Source organism: Oncorhynchus mykiss, chromosome 7 (genome assembly GCF_057628025.1).
Source record: "Oncorhynchus mykiss isolate SJ-2025 chromosome 7, ASM5762802v1, whole genome shotgun sequence".
NCBI lineage: Eukaryota > Metazoa > Chordata > Actinopteri > Salmoniformes > Salmonidae > Oncorhynchus > Oncorhynchus mykiss.
Window position 1 is genome coordinate 80,867,501 of NC_143028.1, and position 18,607 is coordinate 80,886,107.

An 18,607-nucleotide genomic window follows, 5' to 3' on the forward strand; every position below is an offset into this window, starting at 1 on the left:
AGACACGATCACTTGACATGTTCTACCGTACTTGAGTTAACTACAAGACCTACGCTATCTCTGCTGCTCAGATTTCCTCGCTATCCGATCGGTTGCGGGTGCGTTCGTTTTGAAGAGTGACTGCACAGACTTACAGGAAGTGACAAACTCACACACAGACTACAGGGAATTCCACACATCGACAGAACAAGAAAAGCCATTCGGATATTTCACGAGGTGTCAAGAAACAGATGCAGAGAATCACAGCGTTAACACACAACACGAGGTAAAGGAGAAACAAACACACGATCGACACAGAGCATGCAGTGTTACAGTAATGTCAGAAAGATCATGCAAGGTCAGACTGAGGGAGGAAAGGAATTGAAGTGAAGGAATTGAACGCTGGAGAGAATCATACTACTGGACTACCTGCCATCCAGAGGCCTGATAGACTACAGGACTACAGGGGTCTGATAGACTACAGGACTACAGGGGTCTGATAGACTATAGGGGTCTGATAGACTACAGGACTACAGGGGTCTGATAGACTAAAGGGGTCTGATAGACTACAGGACTTCAGGGGTCTGATAGACTACAGGGGTCTGATAGACTACAGGACTACAGGGGTCTGATAGACTACAGGGGTCTGATAGACTACAGGGATCTGATAGACTACAGGACTACAGGGGTCTGATAGACTACAGGACTTCAGGGGTCTGATAGACTACAGGGGTCTGATAGACTACAGGACTTCAGGGGTCTGATAGACTACAGGGGTCTGATAGACTACAGGACTACAGGGCTCTGATAGACTACTGGACCACTAGATCTTAAACACATACACATGCCGTTTTTATATCTCATGTGAATTCATTTATTACATGTCATTTTTTTTTACCCTTTTAATTTCAAGGTACACCTTACCACCAAACTATCTGTCCAAATGTAAACATTGAATACCTTGGTGCATATTACTAAAAGGTAAAAACTCTTATCAAGTGAGCATCGTCCTGCATATCTATAACCATCTGTATCATACTCAGGCTGTTTCTTTCTCAGTCGGTATAATGGCCATGTCTATTCAGTTCATTTCAACCACAATAGCAGATCCACTTCCCTCCCGGAGGACACAACGAGGCAGCTGAAATTGGACAATTGACCTCATTCAGTGCAGAGAGACAGGTCAGGACCGTAGTGCGAGAGATAGACAGTCTTGGGGGGGGGGGGGGGGGGGGATGAGCAGCAGACAGTATACAACACGTTGGATGCATCCCAAAAGGCAGCCTATTCCCTATATGGTGCACTACTAGGTTTCCCTAAGGGTCCTGTTCAAAAGTAGTGCACTATATAGAGAATAGGGTGGCATTTAGGGTGTAGATACCGGGGAGAGGGGGGGGGGGGGGTAGATTAATCTACTTCTGATATCAGTCACAGAAAACTAGTAATCGACTATGTCACCTGCCCTGAGAACAACTAGTAATAATTTCTGAGGAACATTTAGACCCCACACCTTCCATGATGATAATGACATGCTAGTCGTGACTGGCAAGCAGCAAACCCCCCCAACCTTCTTCTACACATATCTCACCGAGAACACTTACAGAACGTCTCTTTATTAAACCCATGTCCCGTCTAAACCTCCAACGCAACCGGATCATCCCTCACTACCTACTGACTAAATCATTTAGATTTTCGATTGAACTTTCTTAATATTTTGGATGTATTGTGGTATTGCTACTCAGTCATTCAACCCAAACAAACTGAAAGCAAGAAAAGGAGGAAGACAGAAAGGAAATGAAGACTGTTCCACAACCTCAGGAAAAGAAGAAACATGCATTTAAAAGGAGAGAAGGTGAAGGGCACAGGAACAAGAGAGTGGGAATATAGGGAGGAGGAGGTGGAGGAGGAGGAGGAGGTGGAAAAGGAGATGGAGGAGGAGGAGGAAGAGGAGGAGGTGGTGGAGAAGGAGGAGGAGGTGGAGGGTACAGGAACAAGAGAGTGGGAATATAGGGAGGAGGAGGTGGAGGAGGAGGAGGAGGTGGAAAAGGAGGTGTAGGAGGAGGAGGAGGAGGAGGTGGTGGAGAAGGAGGAGGAGGTGGAGGGTACAGGAACAAGAGAGTGGGAATATAGGGAGGAGGAGGTGGAGGAGGAGGAGGTGGAAGAGGAGGAGGTGGAGGAGGAGGTGGAAGAGGAGGTGGTGGAGAAGGAAGAGGAGGTGGGGGGTACAGGAACAAGAGAGTGGGAATATAGGGAGGAGGAGGTGGAGGAGGAGGTGGAGGAGGTGGAGGTGGAAAAGGAGGTGGAAAAGGAGGAGGTGGAGGAGGTGGAGGTGGAAAGGGAGGTGGAAGAGGAGGAGGTGGTGAGAAGGAGGAGGAGGTGGAGGGTACAGGAACAAGAGAGTGGGAATATAGGGAATAGGAGGTGGAGGAGGAGGAGGAAAAGGAGGTGGAGGAGGAGGAGGTGGAAGAGGAGGAGGTGGTGGAGAAGGAGGAGGAGGTGGAGGGTACAGGAACAAGAGAGTGGGAATATAGGGAGGAGGAGGTGGAGGAGGAGGAGGAGGTGGAGGTGGAAGAGGAGGAGGTGGTGTAGGAGGTGCAAGAGGAGGAGGTGGAGGAGGTGGAAGAGGAGGAGGTGGTGGAGGAGGTGGAAGAGGAGGAGATGGAGGAGGTGGAAGAGGAGGAGATGGAAGAGGAGGAGGTGGAGGAGGTGGTAGAGGAGGAGAGTGGAAGAGGAGGTGGTGGAGGAGGAGGAGAAGGTGGAAGAGGAGGTGGAAGAGGAGGTGGAGGTAGAGGAGGAGGATGTCGAAGAAGAGGAGGTGGAGGAGGAAGAGGAGGTGGGGGAGGAGGAGGTGGAAGAGGAGGAGATGGAGGAGGTGGGGGAGGAGGTGGGGGAGGAGGAGGTGGAGGAGGGAGGAGGCAGTTGTACCCAGCGGGAGGGAGCAGGACAGGAAGGAGGTTCTGGTCAACCTACCATTGACTAGGCTGGCATTGCCAGGTGCAAAACCACCTGCAGCACCATCGGTGGCTATAGTTGCGATGGGGTGGGCAGAGGGATGGGGGCAGTCTAGCAAGTAAATCATGGGTAAAAAAAAGACGAGCAACAGTGAACCAAAAGAACATGGTTAAGAGCTTGAATAACAGGACCATCAGTTGGTGTTGCTACAGTTCCTGGGTCAATCCCATTTCAATTCCAGCCGAATCAGGAAGTATACTGACATTTGAATTCCAATTCCGTTTCTCTGCTATTGCCTTTCAATAAGAACAATTTGAAATTGGAATTTGGTTCACTTTCTGAATTGACTGGAATTGAAATGGAATTGAGCCCAACACTCTGTTGTTTAAAACAGAGTAGGAATGGTACCCTTCAGGCAGAGCATTACAATTATAACGCAATATACTGTAAAACAGGGTATAACAACGCAATAATAATGAAGAAACCAAATGAAAGGAACATAGAAGACAATAATAATGGAGAACCCAAATGAAAGGAACATAGAACACAATAATAATGGAGAAACCAAATGAAAGGAACATAGAAGACAATAATAATGGAGAACCCAAATGAAAGGAACATAGAACACAATAATAATGGAGAACCCAAATGAAAGGAACATAGAACACAATAATAATGGAGAACCCAAATGAAAGGAACATAGAACACAATAATAATGGAGAAACCATTGAAAGGGACATAGAAGACAACACAATAATAATGGATAATTATAATAATTATTATAACGGATAAGTAAGAGGTTTGACCAATTTCCCTCAACGAAAACCTCAAACACGTAAAGAGAAAAAAGGCTTGAAATCTAATCTGTCAGGTGTTTCTTTTTTTAACCAATAAGGTACGAGGACGTTTGTGTGCATTAGGCCAATATACTACGGCTAAAGGCTGTTCTTATGAACGACGCAACACAGAGTACAGCCTGAATAACACAGCCCTTAGCCGTGGGATATTGACCACATACCACAAACCTCCCGAGGTGCCTTATTGCTCTTATAAACTGGTTATAATAGAGCAGTATAATCAGAGCAGTAAACAAGTCATTTTGTGTCATACCCGTGGTATACGGTCTGATATACCACGGCTGTCAGCCAATCAGCATCGAGGGCTCGAACGACCCGGTTTATAAGGGACTATACACGGAGTATAACAAACATTAGGAACACCTTCGTAATTTAGAGTCGGATTTCGGGGCTAATCAATCAATACGATCAATCCAATCTCAACCATGTTATTCATGTCATGTTATTGAGCAGCACAGAAGTCATAAAATAACAAGTGTTAGAGCAGAAGTGCATTGTGGTTAAACTGCTTGAATCAGGGTTGGGCTCAATTCCATCTCAATTCAGAATGCAAACCAAATTCCCAATTCTACATTTTCCCAATTGAAAAGCATTGAAGAGAATTGGAATTTCAATGAAATTCTTCCTGAATTGACAGAAATTTAAATTGAATTGACACCAAAACCTTGAATGTCAAATTCCACCAACGGTCAACATTCATCCAGACAGACATCTGTTGGAGGGAGAGGGGAAAAAAAGCTTCACCAATAACTTACTCAGCGGTGGAATTGGGAGGAGAGCTGAAAGAAAAAGTTTAAAAAAAAAATACTCAATAATTTTTTACATGTAAAAATGGGTTTTGAATGATAATATTGAATTCTTAGAATTCAGAGTGATTTTTGTTCTTCAATTCCACTCCTGCGCATAAAGCATACTGGATACTACATATTACAAACTGAATACTGCACACTTCACAGTCCACATGGCCATACAGGGTCCACATGGCCCTGTTACCAGTAGTTATTACCTCCGTACAGGGTCCACATGGCCCTGTGACCAGTAGTTACTACCTCCGCACAGAGTCCAAATGGCCCTGTGACCAGGAGTTATTACCTCCGTACAGGGTCCACATGGCCCTGTTACCAGTAGTTATTACATCCGTACAGGGTCCACATGGCCCTGTTACCAGTAGTTATTACATCCGTACAGGGTCCACATGGCCCTGTTACCAGTAGTTACTACCTCCGTACAGGGTCCACATGGCCCTGTGTCCAGTAGGTATTACCTCCGTACAGGGTCCATGTGGCCCTGTTACCAGTAGTTACTACCTCCGTACAGGGTTTAAATATTGTACACTTCACTGAGCCCAGGCAACGTGTACTCTCTAGGAGAGTGTAAGCAGAGACATTACATTAGTAGAATACCTTCAGGCTATGCTCAAACCCTTCACCCCAACCTGAGCACTTCGTTCTGCCACCTCAAGGTCTCTTGGCCCACCCACCCCTATGGAAGGGCAGTTCCTGCTCAGCCCAATCCAAGCTCTTCTCTTGGTCCTCCCACCCCTATGGAAGGGCAGTTCCTGCTCAGCCCAATCCAAGCTCTTCTCTTGGTCCTCCCACCCCCATGGAAGGGCAGTTCCTGCTCAGCCCAATCCAAGCTCTTCTCTTGGTCCTCCCACCCCTATGGAAGGGCAGTTCCTGCTCAGCCCAATCCAAGCTCTTCTCTTGGTCCTCCCACCCCTATGGAAGGGCAGTTCCTGCTCAGCCCAATCCAAGCTTTTCTCTTGGTCCTCCCACCCCTATGGAAGGGCAGTTCCTGCTCAGCCCAATCCAAGCTCTTCTCTTGGTCCTCCCACCCCTATGGAAGGGCAGTTCCTGCTCAGCCCAATCCAAGCTCTTCTCTGTCCTGGCACCCCCCAATGGTGGAACCAGCTTCCCCCTGATGCTAGGACAGCAGAGTCCCTGTCCATCTTCCACCTGAAACTAGGACAACAGAGTCCCTGTCCATCTTCCCCCTGAAGCTAGGACAGCAGAGTCCCTGTCCATCTTCCCCCTGAAGCTAGGACAACAGAGTCCCTGTCCAGCTTCCCTCTGAAACTAGGACAGCAGAGTCACTGTCAATCTCCCCCCTGATGCTAGGACATCAGAGTCCCTGCCCATCTTCCCCCTGAAACTAGGACAGCAGAGTCCCTGTCCATCTTTCCCCTGATGCTAGGACAGCAGAGTCCATCTTCCCCCTGAAGCTAGGACAGCAGAGTCCCTGTCCATCTTCCCCCTGATGCTAGGACAACAGAGTCCCTGTCCATCTTCCCCCTGAAGCTAGGACAGCAGAGTTTCTGCCCATCTTCCCCCTGAAGCTAGGACAGCAGAGTCCCTGTCCATCTTCCACCTGAAGCTAGGACAACAGAGTCCCTGCCCATCTTCCCCCTGAAGCTAGGACAACAGAGTCCCTGCCCATCTTCCTGAAAACACCTGAAACCCTACCTCTTCAAAGAGTATCTTAAATAATCCCCCCCCCCCAAAAAAAATATATACTTTCCTGAACCAACACTTGCACCTCTAACCACCTTTTGGGGCAGCAGCGTAGCCTAGTGGTTAGAGTGTTGGACTAGTAACCGGAAGGTTGCAAGATCGAATCCCTGAGCTGACAAGGTAAAAATCTGTCGTTCTGCCCCTGAACAAGGCAGTTAACCCACTGTTCCCCGGGAGGACATCATTGAAAATAAGAATTTATTCTTAACTGACTTGCCGAGTTAAATAAAGGTTAAAGAAATATTGAGGGGAAGTGTACATACTGTAGCTGTCTTCAGATGAATGTACTTAACTGTAAGTCTCTCTAGATAAGAGAGTCAGATAAATGACTAACTAACTGTAAGTCTCCCTCTCAGAGCCACTAGAGTACGGTTCAGGGTCCTGTAGAATATTTCCAAGCCACTAGAGTACGGTTCAGTGTCCTGTAGAATATATCCAAGCCACTAGAATACGGCTCAGTGTCCTGTAGAATATATCCAAGCCACTAGAGTACGGCTCAGGGTCCTGTAGAATATACCCGAGCCACTACAGTACGGCTCAGTGTCCTGTAGAATATATCCAAGCCACTAGAGTACGGTTCAGGGTCCTGTAGAATATACCCGAGCCACTAGAGTACGGTTCACAATCCTGTAGTGTGTGTAGTGTGTGTAGAACCTACCAGTCATATGGTGTGGTTGGCATGTAGTTATTATTAAGACATAGTACTTTATAGTAACATCACAGAGATTAAAACCTAGTTATCCAAAAAATGGACTTCAAAACAAGAAGAACTGCCACCACTCAGTCTATAGTTGGAACCGTTTAAACCAACAACCCAAACGGCAAGACTGGTTGAAATGACGTCATCACCACCAGCATAGCCTACTGGGGAGGACATACTGTAAAGGCCTAGCCTACTGGGTAGGACATACTGTAAAGGCATAGCCTACTGGGTAGGACATACTGTAAAGGCATAGCCTACTGGGTAGGACATACTGTAAAGGCCTAGCCTACTGGGTAGGACATACTGTAAAGGCATAGCCTACTGGGTAGGACATACTGTAAAGGCCTAGCCTACTGGGTAGGACATACTGTAAAGGCATAGCCTACTGGTAGGACAAACGGTAAAGGCCTAGCCTACTGGGTAGGACATACTGTAAAGGCATAGCCTACTGTAAAGGCTAAACAGTAACGATTTAATCTTATTTGTCCAGGATGGCTACTCGACCTCAAACAAGAAGTACCCGTTCGCCTTCACTCTGTGGTTTTATAGTCCTTTATGGTTGGAGTATAAAGGACCCCCCACCCCCCCACCCGACCCCAACCCCACCCCACCCACTCAGTAAACTAAGAGGTTTGAAAAGGAATCATTCATTACTACAAACCAGTAGAAGATTTGCTATGCTCTGTACAACTGTACAACTGAATACTATATACAGTGGGGAGAACAAGTATTTGATACACTGATGATTTTGCAGGTTTTCCCACTTACAAAGCATGTAGAGGTCTGTAATTTTTATCATAGGTACACTTCAACTGTGAGAGACGGAATCAAAAACAAAAATCCAGAAAATCACATTGTATGATTTTTAAGTAATTAATTTACATTTTATTGCATGGCATAAGTATTTGATACATCAGAAAAGCAGAATATTTGGTACAGAAACCTTTGTTTGCAATTACAGAGATCATACGTTTCCTGTAGTTCTTGACCAGGTTTGCACACACTGCAGCAGGGTTTTTGGCCCATTCCTCCATACAGAGCTTCTCCAGATCCTTCAGGTTTCGGGGCTGTCGCTGGGCAATACGGACTTTCAGCTCCCTCCAAAGATTTTCTATTGGGTTCAGGTCTGGAGACTGGCTAGGCCACTCCAGGACCTTGAGATGCTTCTTACGGAGCCACTCCTTAGTTGCCCTGGCTGTGTGTTTCGGGTCGTTGTCATGCTGGAAGACCCAACCACAACCCATCTTCAATGCTCTTACTGAGGGAAGGAGGTTGTTGGCCAAGATCTCACGATACATGGCCCCATCCATCCTTCCCTCAATACGGTGCAGTCGTCCTGTCCCCTTTGCAGAAAAGCATCCCGAAAGAATGATGTTTCCACCTCCATACTTCACAGTTGGGATGGTGTTCTTGGGGTTGTACTCATCTTTCTTCTTCCTCCAAACATGGCAAGTGGAGTGTAGACCAAAAAGCTCAATTTTTGTCTCATCAGACCACATGACCTTCTCCCATTCCTCCTCTGGATCATCCAGATGGTCATTGGCAAACTTCAGACGGGCCTGGACATGCGCTGGCTTGAGCAGGGGGACCTTGCGTGCGCTGCAGGATTTTAATCCATGACGGCGAAGTGTGTTATAAATGGTTTTCTTTGAGACTGTGGTCCCAGCTCCCTTCAGGTCATTGACCAGGTCCTGCCGTGTAGTTCTGGGCAGATCCCTCATCTTCCTCATGATCATTGATGCCCCACGAGGTGAGATCTTGCATGGAGCCCCAGACCGAGGGTGATTGACCGTCATCTTGAACTTCTTCCATTTTCTAATATTGAGCAAACAGTAGTTGCCTTCTCACCAAGCTGCTTGCCTATTGTCCTGTAGCCCATCCCAGCCTTGTGTAGGTCTACAATTTTATCCCTGATGTCCTTACACAGCTCTCTAGTCTTGGCCATTGTGGAGAGGTTGGAGTCTGTTTGATTGAGTGTGTGGACAGGTGTCTTTTATACAGGTAGCGAGTTCAAACAGGTGCAGTTAATACAGGTAATGAGTGGAGAACAGGAGGGCTTCTTAAAGAAAAACTAACAGGTCTGTGAGAGCCGGAATTCTTACTGGTTGGTAAGTGATCAAATACTTATGTCATGGAATAAAATGCAAATGAATTACTTAAAAATCATATTATGTGATTTTCTGGATTTTTTTTTTTTTAGATTCCCTCTAAGTGTACCTATGATACAAATTACAGACCTCTACATGCTTTGTAAGTAGGAAAACCTGCAAAATCGGCAGTGTATCAAATACTCCCCACTGTATATCTACTGTCTATCACAGTTTAAAACTGTTGCCAGTGTGGGTGAGATATCACTGCAATGACATTCTGTTATTGTGGAACTACACATCGAGACTACTGTCTACAGTAGTGTGGCATCACTGTAACAGTGCAAGGTTATATTATACAGCATTCAGATAACAGAGCACACATTTACAACTAAATAAGTAGAGTGTGGATTGTCCTTTGGATTGGACAATACAGTAGAAAAGGGTACAGTAATTTACTCCAGAACCCGTTTGATTGGACATTACAGTAGGATAACAATAAGTGGCACCAGAGAGAGAAGGAAGTGAGAAGGAGGGACATACCTTTCTTCTCCTTCTTCTCCTCCTCCCCTGGCTCTCCGGCCCCCAGCAGAGTAAAGATGATGCCGGTCTGAGAGTTGACCCCTACAGCTGTTACCAGCATCCTGCCGGAACCCTCCATCACATGGGTACCTACACACACACACACACACACACACACACACACATACACACACACACACACATACACACACACAGACAAGGAGATTATGAAACAGAATTATGGATCCTATTCCTCAATATCCGATTGGCTGTCAGAGAACAGAAATGGAATGCACTGACCTGTACACTAACATATATACAGTGGTTTGTAACAGCAGGCACAGTACAGTGGTATGTAACAGCAGGCACAGTACAGTGGTTTATAACAGCAGGCACAGTACAGTGGTTTGTAACAGCAGGCACAGTACAGTGGTATGTAACAGCAGGCACAGTACAGTGGTTTATAACAGCAGGCACAGTACAGTGGTTTGTAACAGCAGGCACAGTACAGTGGTATATAACAGCAGGCACAGTACAGTGGTTTGTAACAGCAGGCACAGTACAGTGGTATGTAACAGCAGGCACAGTACAGTGGTTTGTAACAGCAGGCACAGTACAGTGGTTTGTAACAGCAGGCACAGTACAGTGGTTTGTAACAGCAGGCACAGTACAGTGGTTTGTAACAGCAGGCACAGTACAGTGGTTTATAACAGCAGGCACAGTACAGTGGTTTGTAACAGCAGGCACAGTACAGTGGTTTGTAACAGCAGGCACAGTACAGTGGTATGTAACAGCAGGCACAGTACAGTGGTTTGTAACAGCAGGCACATTACAGTGGCTTGTAACCGCAGGCAAGGTACAGTGGTATGTAACAGCAGGCACAGTACAGTGGTTTGTAACAGCAGGCACAGTACAGTGGTATGTAACAGCAGGCACAGTACAGTGGTTTATAACAGCAGGCACAGTACAGTGGTTTGTAACAGCAGGCACAGTACAGTGGTATGTAACAGCAGGCACAGTACAGTGGTTTGTAACAGCAGGCACATTACAGTGGCTTGTAACAGCAGGCACAGTACAGTGGTTTATAACAGCAGGCACAGTACAGTGGTATGTAACAGCAGGCACAGTACAGTGGTTTGTAACAGCAGGCACATTACAGTGGCTTGTAACAGCAGGCACAGTACAGTGGTATGTAACAGCAGGCACAGTACAGTGGTTTATAACAGCAGGCACAGTACAGTGGTTTATAACAGCAGGCACAGTACAGTGGTATGTAACAGCAGGCACAGTACAGTGGTTTATAACAGCAGGCACAGTACAGTGGCTTGTAACAGCAGGCACAGTACAGTGGTTTATAACAGCAGGCACAGTACAGTGGTTTGTAACAGCAGGCACAGTACAGTGGTTTGTAACAGCAGGCACAGTACAGTGGTATGTAACAGCAGGCACAGTACAGTGGTTTGTAACAGCAGGCACATTACAGTGGCTTGTAACAGCAGGCACAGTACAGTGGTATGTAACAGCAGGCACAGTACAGTGGTTTATAACAGCAGGCACAGTACAGTGGTTTGTAACAGCAGGCACAGTACAGTGGTTTTTACCCCCCCCCCCCAAAAAAAAAAAAATGAAGGTCTTCGACCCATAGTATCATATAAACACACATAAGACATGGAACATTTTGTAGATTTGCAGGAAATTAGCTTTAAAACTGCAATCAAAATAATATCTGCCCCATGCAAAATGTGTCGAATTACAGGAAATTCGATTTAAAACTGCAAAATGTTCTCTTCATCGACAAGAGGGGCGTGAACAGTTTGGGGTCGCACGGGGTGGTCCTGTGGGTGGTTAGTTACTCCATCCAGACCTTTGCCAACTGGGAAATTTGTGTGACCGGAACTTCTGAAATAGTACTTAAGTACCGCTGTCTATTCCATTTAGCAGACCCTTTCAATCCAGATCAACCTACAGTATGTGAATACACTGTAGTACAGTATGTGGCTTTTAATCCAGATCAACCTACACTATGTGAACACACCGTAGTACAGTATGTAAATACACAGTAGTACAGTATGTGAATACACCATAGTACAGTATGTAAATACACAGTAGTACAGTATGTGAATACACCATAGTACAGTATGTGAATACACCATAGTACAGTATGTGAATACACAGTAGTACAGTATGTGAATACACCATAGTACAGTATGTGAATACACAATAGTACAGTATGTGAATACACAGTAGTACAGTATGTGAATACACAGTAGTATAGTATGTGAATACACAGTAGTACAGTATGTGAACACACAGTAGTACAGTGTTCTCAGTAGGTATCAAACTCACGACCGTTAGCATCGCTTGCTCTCCACTCTGAGCCACACAGGACATCTGTAACATCACAGTAAATGACTGACTGACCAGACAGCAGCATCGGGTCTCTGTCGGCTGCCTTCTTGACGTGATCAGACTCTCCTGTTAGTGAACTCTCGTCTATCTTCAGGTCGTTCCCCTGTATCAACACTCCATCTGTTGGAAGCAGGTCACCTAAAACAACAACAGAACAAAAACAAAAAATATATACTCATTTAATTTAAAAAAAACAGAACAAAAAAATATACTATTTTAATTAAAAAAAACATATACTCTTTTATAACATAGTCACCTTCACACAGAACCGAAAACAGATACGGTTAAATAACACCGCAGTCATAAAATGCATTTAAAAAATAATAACAAAACAGAAAACAGTTCAGAGACTCAGAAACAGATAAGTAGCATCCAGACAGGAGAACACACATTATATTATTATAACACTACAGCCATAAACTCTACAGCTAAGAGATTCAGATCATAGTAAGTAGCATCCTGTCTGATTCCCAGCCATGTGTCTTTGTGGTAATATAGCATACTGTATGTGATCAGCATCCTGTCTGATTCCCAGCCATGTGTCTTTGTGGTAATATAGCATACTGTATGTGATCAGCATCCTGTCTGATTCCCAGCCGTGTGTCTTTGTGGTAATATAGCATACTGTATGTGATCAGCATCCTGTCTGATTCCCAGCCATGTGTCTTTGTGGTAATATAGCATACTGTATGTGATCAGCATCCTGTCTGATTCCCAGCCATGTGTCTTTGTGGTAATATAGCATACTGTATGTGATCAGCATCCTGTCTGATTCCCAGCCATGTGTCTTTGTGGTAATATAGCATACTGTATGTGATCAGCATCCTGTCTGATTCCCAGCCATGTGTCTTTGTGGTAATATAGCATACTGTATGTGATCAGCATCCTGTCTGATTCCCAGCCGTGTGTCTTTGTGGTAATATAGCATACTGTATGTGATCAGCATCCTGTCTGATTCCCAGCCGTGTGTCTTTGTGGTAATATAGCATACCGTATGTGATCAGCATCCTGTCTGATTCTCAGCCGTGTGTCTTTGTGGTAATATAGCATACTGTATGTGATCAGCATCCTGTCTGATTCCCAGCCATGTGTCTTTGTGGTAATATAGCATACTGTATGTGATCAGCATCCTGTCTGATTCCCAGCCATGTGTCTTTGTGGTAATATAGCATACTGTATGTGATCAGCATCCTGTCTGATTCCCAGCCATGTGTCTTTGTGGTAATATAGCATACTGTATGTGATCAGCATCCTGTCTGATTCCCAGCCGTGTGTCTTTGTGGTAATATAGCATACTGTATGTGATCAGCATCCTGTCTGATTCCCAGCCGTGTGTCTTTGTGGTAATATAGCATACCGTATGTGATCAGCATCCTGTCTGATTCTCAGCCGTGTGTCTTTGTGGTAATATAGCATACTGTATGTGATCAGCATCCTGTCTGATTCCCAGCCATGTGTCTTTGTGGTAATATTGCATACTGTATGTAATCAGCATCCTGTCTGATTCCCAGTCGTGTGTCTTTGTGGTAATATAGCATACTGTATATGATCAGCATCCTGTCTGATTCTCAGCCGTGTGTCTTTGTGGTAATATAGCATACTGTATGTGATCAGCATCCTGTCTGATTCCCAGCCGTGTGTCTTTGTGGTAATATTGCATACTGTATATGATCAGCATCCTGTCTGATTCCCAGCCGTGTGTCTTTGTGGTAATATAGCATACTGTATGTGATCAGCATCCTGTCTGATTCCCAGCCGTGTGTCTTTGTGGTAATATTGCATACTGTATGTGATCAGCATCCTGTCTGATTCCTAGCCATGTGTCTTTGTGGTAATATAGCATACTGTATATGATCCGCATCCTGTCTGATTCCCAGCCATGTGTCTTTGTGGTAATATTGCATACTGTATGTGATCAGCATCCTGTCTGATTCCCAGCCGTGTGTCTTTGTGGTAATATTGCATACTGTATATGATCAGCATCCTGTCTGATTCCCAGCCGTGTGTCTTTGTGGTAATATAGCATACTGTATGTGATCAGCATCCTGTCTGATTTCCAGCCGTGTGTCTTTGTGGTAATATAGCATACTGTATGTGATCAGCATCCTGTCTGATTCTCAGCCGTGTGTCTTTGTGGTAATATAGCATACTGTATGTGATCAGCATCCTGTCTGATTCCCAGCCGTGTGTCTTTGTGGTAATATTACATACTGTATATGATCAGCATCCTGTCTGATTCCCAGCCGTGTGTCTTTGTGGTAATATAGCATACTGTATGTGATCAGCATCCTGTCTGATTCCCAGCCGTGTGTCTTTGTGGTAATATTGCATACTGTATGTGATCAGCATCCTGTCTGATTCCTAGCCATGTGTATTTGTGGTAATATAGCATACTGTATATGATCCGCATCCTGTCTGATTCCCAGCCATGTGTCTTTGTGGTAATATTGCATACTGTATGTGATCAGCATCCTGTCTGATTCCCAGCCGTGTGTCTTTGTGGTAATATTGCATACTGTATATGATCAGCATCCTGTCTGATTCCAAGCCGTGTGTCTTTGTGGTAATATAGCATACTGTATGTGATCAGCATCCTGTCTGATTCCCAGCCGTGTGTCTTTGTGGTAATATAGCATACTGTATGTGATCAGCATCCTGTCTGATTCCCAGCCGTGTGTCTTTGTGGTAATATAGCATACTGTATGTGATCAGCATCCTGTCTGATTCCCAGCCATGTGTCTTTGTGGTAATATTGCATACTGTATGTGATCAGCATCCTGTCTGATTCCCAGCCATGTGTCTTTGTGGTAATATAGCATACTGTATATGATCAATATCCTGTCTGATTCCCAGCCGTGTGTCTTTGTGGTAATATAGCATACTGTATGTGATCAGCATCCTGTCTGATTCCCAGCCGTGTGTCTTTGTGGTAATATATATTATACTGTAGTGAGGCAAGCTAGCATTCAACGTGAACATCTCGCTCTTCTACTAATCAGGGACGGATCAAACCTGGAACATCAGGTGAGTAGAGTCAATCAATTGATTGAAAACCAGGCGTACTCAGGCCCTCCAGATCAAATACTCTGATGGATGCTGTGAGGATTATGGGTAATCTCGTTCCCAGACACTTCCGCCCCAAATGCGCAAACAGTGTGGCGGACCAACGAATCAAACTTGGCCTTTGTTAGCAAATAAACAGACGGGGAGAAACTCTCTGCGAGATAGGCATTGGCTTCATCGGTTTAATCTACCAACCAATCCTGTCTCACACCACCTACCCCTTAACCCTCCCATTGTCTTGCCTCCAGTTGGAGCAAAGTCCAGCAGTGTGATTGGCTAAAATTAAATGACAAATCCTTTACTCAGTGAGGTCACTCCCATATAATTGTATGGTCACTCCCGCTAAGATGCTGCCAAGGGAACCGATTGGCTAAAATTAAATGACTAATCCTTTACTCAGTGAGGTCACTCCCATATAATTCTATGGTCACTCCCGCTAAGATGCTGCCAAGAGAACCGATTGGCTAAAATTAAATGACTAATCCTTTACTCAGTGAGGTCACTCCCATATAATTCTATGGTCACTCCCACTAAGGCCAGTTTAGAATGGTTGATATCTCAGGCTTATATGTGCTGTGTGCAGTAGTCTGGGGATGAGGTTAGGGTTGCTCTAAGGGCAAGGCCTACAGGACAGTAGATCTCCAAGAAGAGGGTTGGACTGAAAACCTACAGGACAGTAGATCTCCAGGAAGAGGGTTGGACTGAAAACCTACAGGACGGTAGATCTCCAGGAAGAGGGTTGGACTGAAAACCTACAGGACAGTAGATCTCCAGGAAGAGGGTTGGACTGAAAACCTAAAGGACGGTAGATCTCCAGAAAGAGGGTTGGACTGAAAACCTACAGGACAGTAGATCTCCAGGAAGAGGGTTGGACTGAAAACCTACAGGACGGTAGATCTCCGGGAAGAAGGTTGGACTGATAACCTACAGGACAGTAGATCTCCAGGAAGAGGGTTGGACTGAAAACCCACAGGACAGTAGATCTCCAGGAAGAGGGTTGGACTGAAAACCTACAGGACAGTAGATCTCCAGGAAGAGTGTTGGACTGATAACCTACAGGACAGTAGATCTCTAGGAAGAGGGTTGGACTGATAACCTACAGGACAGTAGATCTCCAGGAAGAGGGCTCTGTGGCATCCATACGTACCATACTTGATTTGTGCGATGTCCCCGACCACGATGTCAGCGACCGGGAGCTGGATGACCTGAGCACCTCTGACCACCTGGAACTTCTGCTCCTGCTCGATGCGGCTCTGCAGCCCTCTGAACTGCTTCTCCTTGCTCCAGTCGTTGAAGGCCGTCACCAGAACCACACACACTACAGACAGCAAGATGGCTGCTCCCTCTATCCAGCCGGCCTCGGCCTCACCCTCATCCTCTGCACCCGCCGCCGCTGTCCCACAGGCTGAGAGACAGAGAGAGACAGACAGAGAGACAGAGATAGAGAGACAGAGAGAGAGAGCGAGAGAGAGACAGAGAGAGAGCGAGAGAGAGAAAGAGAGAGAGAAAGAGAGGGAGCGCAAAAGAGAGAAAGAGAGAGAGAGAGAGAGAGAGAGAGAGAGAGAGAGGGAGCGCGAAATAGAGAAAGAGAGAGAGAGAGAGAGAGAGAGAGAGAGAGAGAGGGAGCGCGAAAGAGAGAAAGAGAGAGGAGAGAGAGGAGAGAGAGAGAGAGGTTAGATGCACACACACATTTCAAAACGACTATTCAATCGTTTGTATCTAACATTTTCCTTTGTATGAAAAAAAAAGAAGCCATGACAGGTCTTTATTCCGATTCTTAAAACCTTTTGATCTACTGTGATAGACTGGATGAATAAACTTGAATCATGTACACACGTGTTCATGACACACACAAGTGATTTATGTATTCACTAGATGACCGAACGGTGGAACTGTTTTCGAGACTACTGCACCTCCATCTTGGCACTCCGACCACCGTTGTAAAACCTATTTTAGAAGCTGTAGAAAGGCGTTAATTTATGTCTACGTTTGTTGTTGCCATGTTAATTTGATTACAGACACCTTATTACAGTATGTGAGCTGAACATACCACTTGATGAAATGAAGAAATACAAAACAGATAATTTCCTTAAAGTATAATTTGAGAAAGTATTCATGTATCTGTCCCCATTACAACAACAAAATACTTAAATACATGTCATTTTAATGGAAATACTGTGAACTGATTCTTCTGGAAAGAGCCAATATGGCCGCCCGGTGGCTACAATGCCTCTCATTGGCCAATACATAGCATTCATAGCTCCAACAGTGCAATGATATCCAATGCCTGTGTTTCTAGTTCCAACAGTGCAGTGTTCTACCAGACAGCATTGTGTTCTACCAGACAGCATTGTGTTCTACCACACAGCATTGTGTTCTACCACACAGCATTGTGTTTTACCACACAGCATTGTGTTCTACCACACAGCATTGTGTTCTACTACACAGCATGGTGTTCTACCACACAGCATTGTGTTCTAACACACAGCATTGTGTTCTACCACACAGCATTGTGTTCTACTACACAGGGTTGTGTTCTACTACACAGAATTGTGTTCTACTACACATAATTGTGTTCTACCACACAGCATTGTGTTCTACTACACAGCATTGTGTTCTACCACACAGCATTGTGTTCTACCACACATCATTGTATTCTACCACTCAGCATTGTGTTCTACCACACAGCATTGTGTTCAACTACACAGCATTGTGTTCTACTACACAGCATTGTGTTCTACTACACAGCATTGTGTTCTACCACACAACATTGTGTTCTGAAATGATTGTGTTTCTAGCTCCAACAGTACAGTAATATATAATGCTTGTGTTTCTAGCTCCAACAGTACAGTAATATCTAAGGCTTGTGTTTCTAGCTCCAACAGTACAGTAATATCTAATGCTTGTGTTTCTAGCTCCAACAGTACAGTAATATCTAATGCTTGTGTTTCTGGCTCCAACAGTACAGTAATATCTAATGCTTGTGTTTCTAGCTCCAACAGTACAGTAATATCTAATGCTTGTGTTTCTAGCTCCAACAGTACAGTAATATTTAGCAATTAAACATATAAACACAAAACACAATTTACACATAATCCAGAAAAATAAAGAAATTAAGAAATATCAGAAGTGCAATGTCGGAGACCGGTATATAAATATATACAGTGTAGTAGTACAGTCTATATATATATATTTATGTGTGTGTATATATAGTGTTACATCACTGTATTTCTGTATATACAGTGCATTCGGAAAGTATTCAGACCCCTTGACTTTTTACACATTTCGTTATGTTACAACCTTATTCTACAATGAATGAAATAGTTTTTTCCCCCCTCATCAATCTACACCCAATACCCCATAATGACAAAGCAAAAACATTTTTTTTTTAAATGTTTGCAAATGTATTGAAAAACTGAAATATTACTGTCACGACTTCCGCCGAAGTTGGTCCCTCTCCGTGTTCGGGCGGCGTTCGGCGGTCGAAGTCGGTCCCTCTCCTTGTTCGTTCGGAGGTCGAAGTTG

General features: G+C 44.8%; 1 protein-coding gene across 17 annotated transcripts in view; it reads right to left on the minus strand.

The window, feature by feature from the left end:
- atp2b2 (ATPase plasma membrane Ca2+ transporting 2) overlaps positions 1–18,607 on the minus strand; it is a 191,740-nt gene that overhangs the window by 81,660 nt on the left and 91,473 nt on the right. For 11 of the 17 annotated variants that reach the window (XM_090242078.1, XM_090242067.1, XM_090242066.1 and 8 more), the window contains 3 exons: positions 16,230–16,487; positions 12,032–12,157; positions 9,632–9,760 (listed from right to left, as the gene is read on the minus strand). In XM_090242078.1, coding sequence (XP_090098204.1) covers positions 9,632–9,760; positions 12,032–12,157; positions 16,230–16,487 — 513 coding nt within the window. Of the gene's footprint in view, positions 1–2,949; positions 3,043–9,631; positions 9,761–12,031; positions 12,158–16,229; positions 16,488–18,607 lie in introns of all 17 variants that reach the window. The other 6 variants (XM_090242065.1, XM_090242082.1, XM_090242071.1 and 3 more) reach the window with 1 other exon arrangement.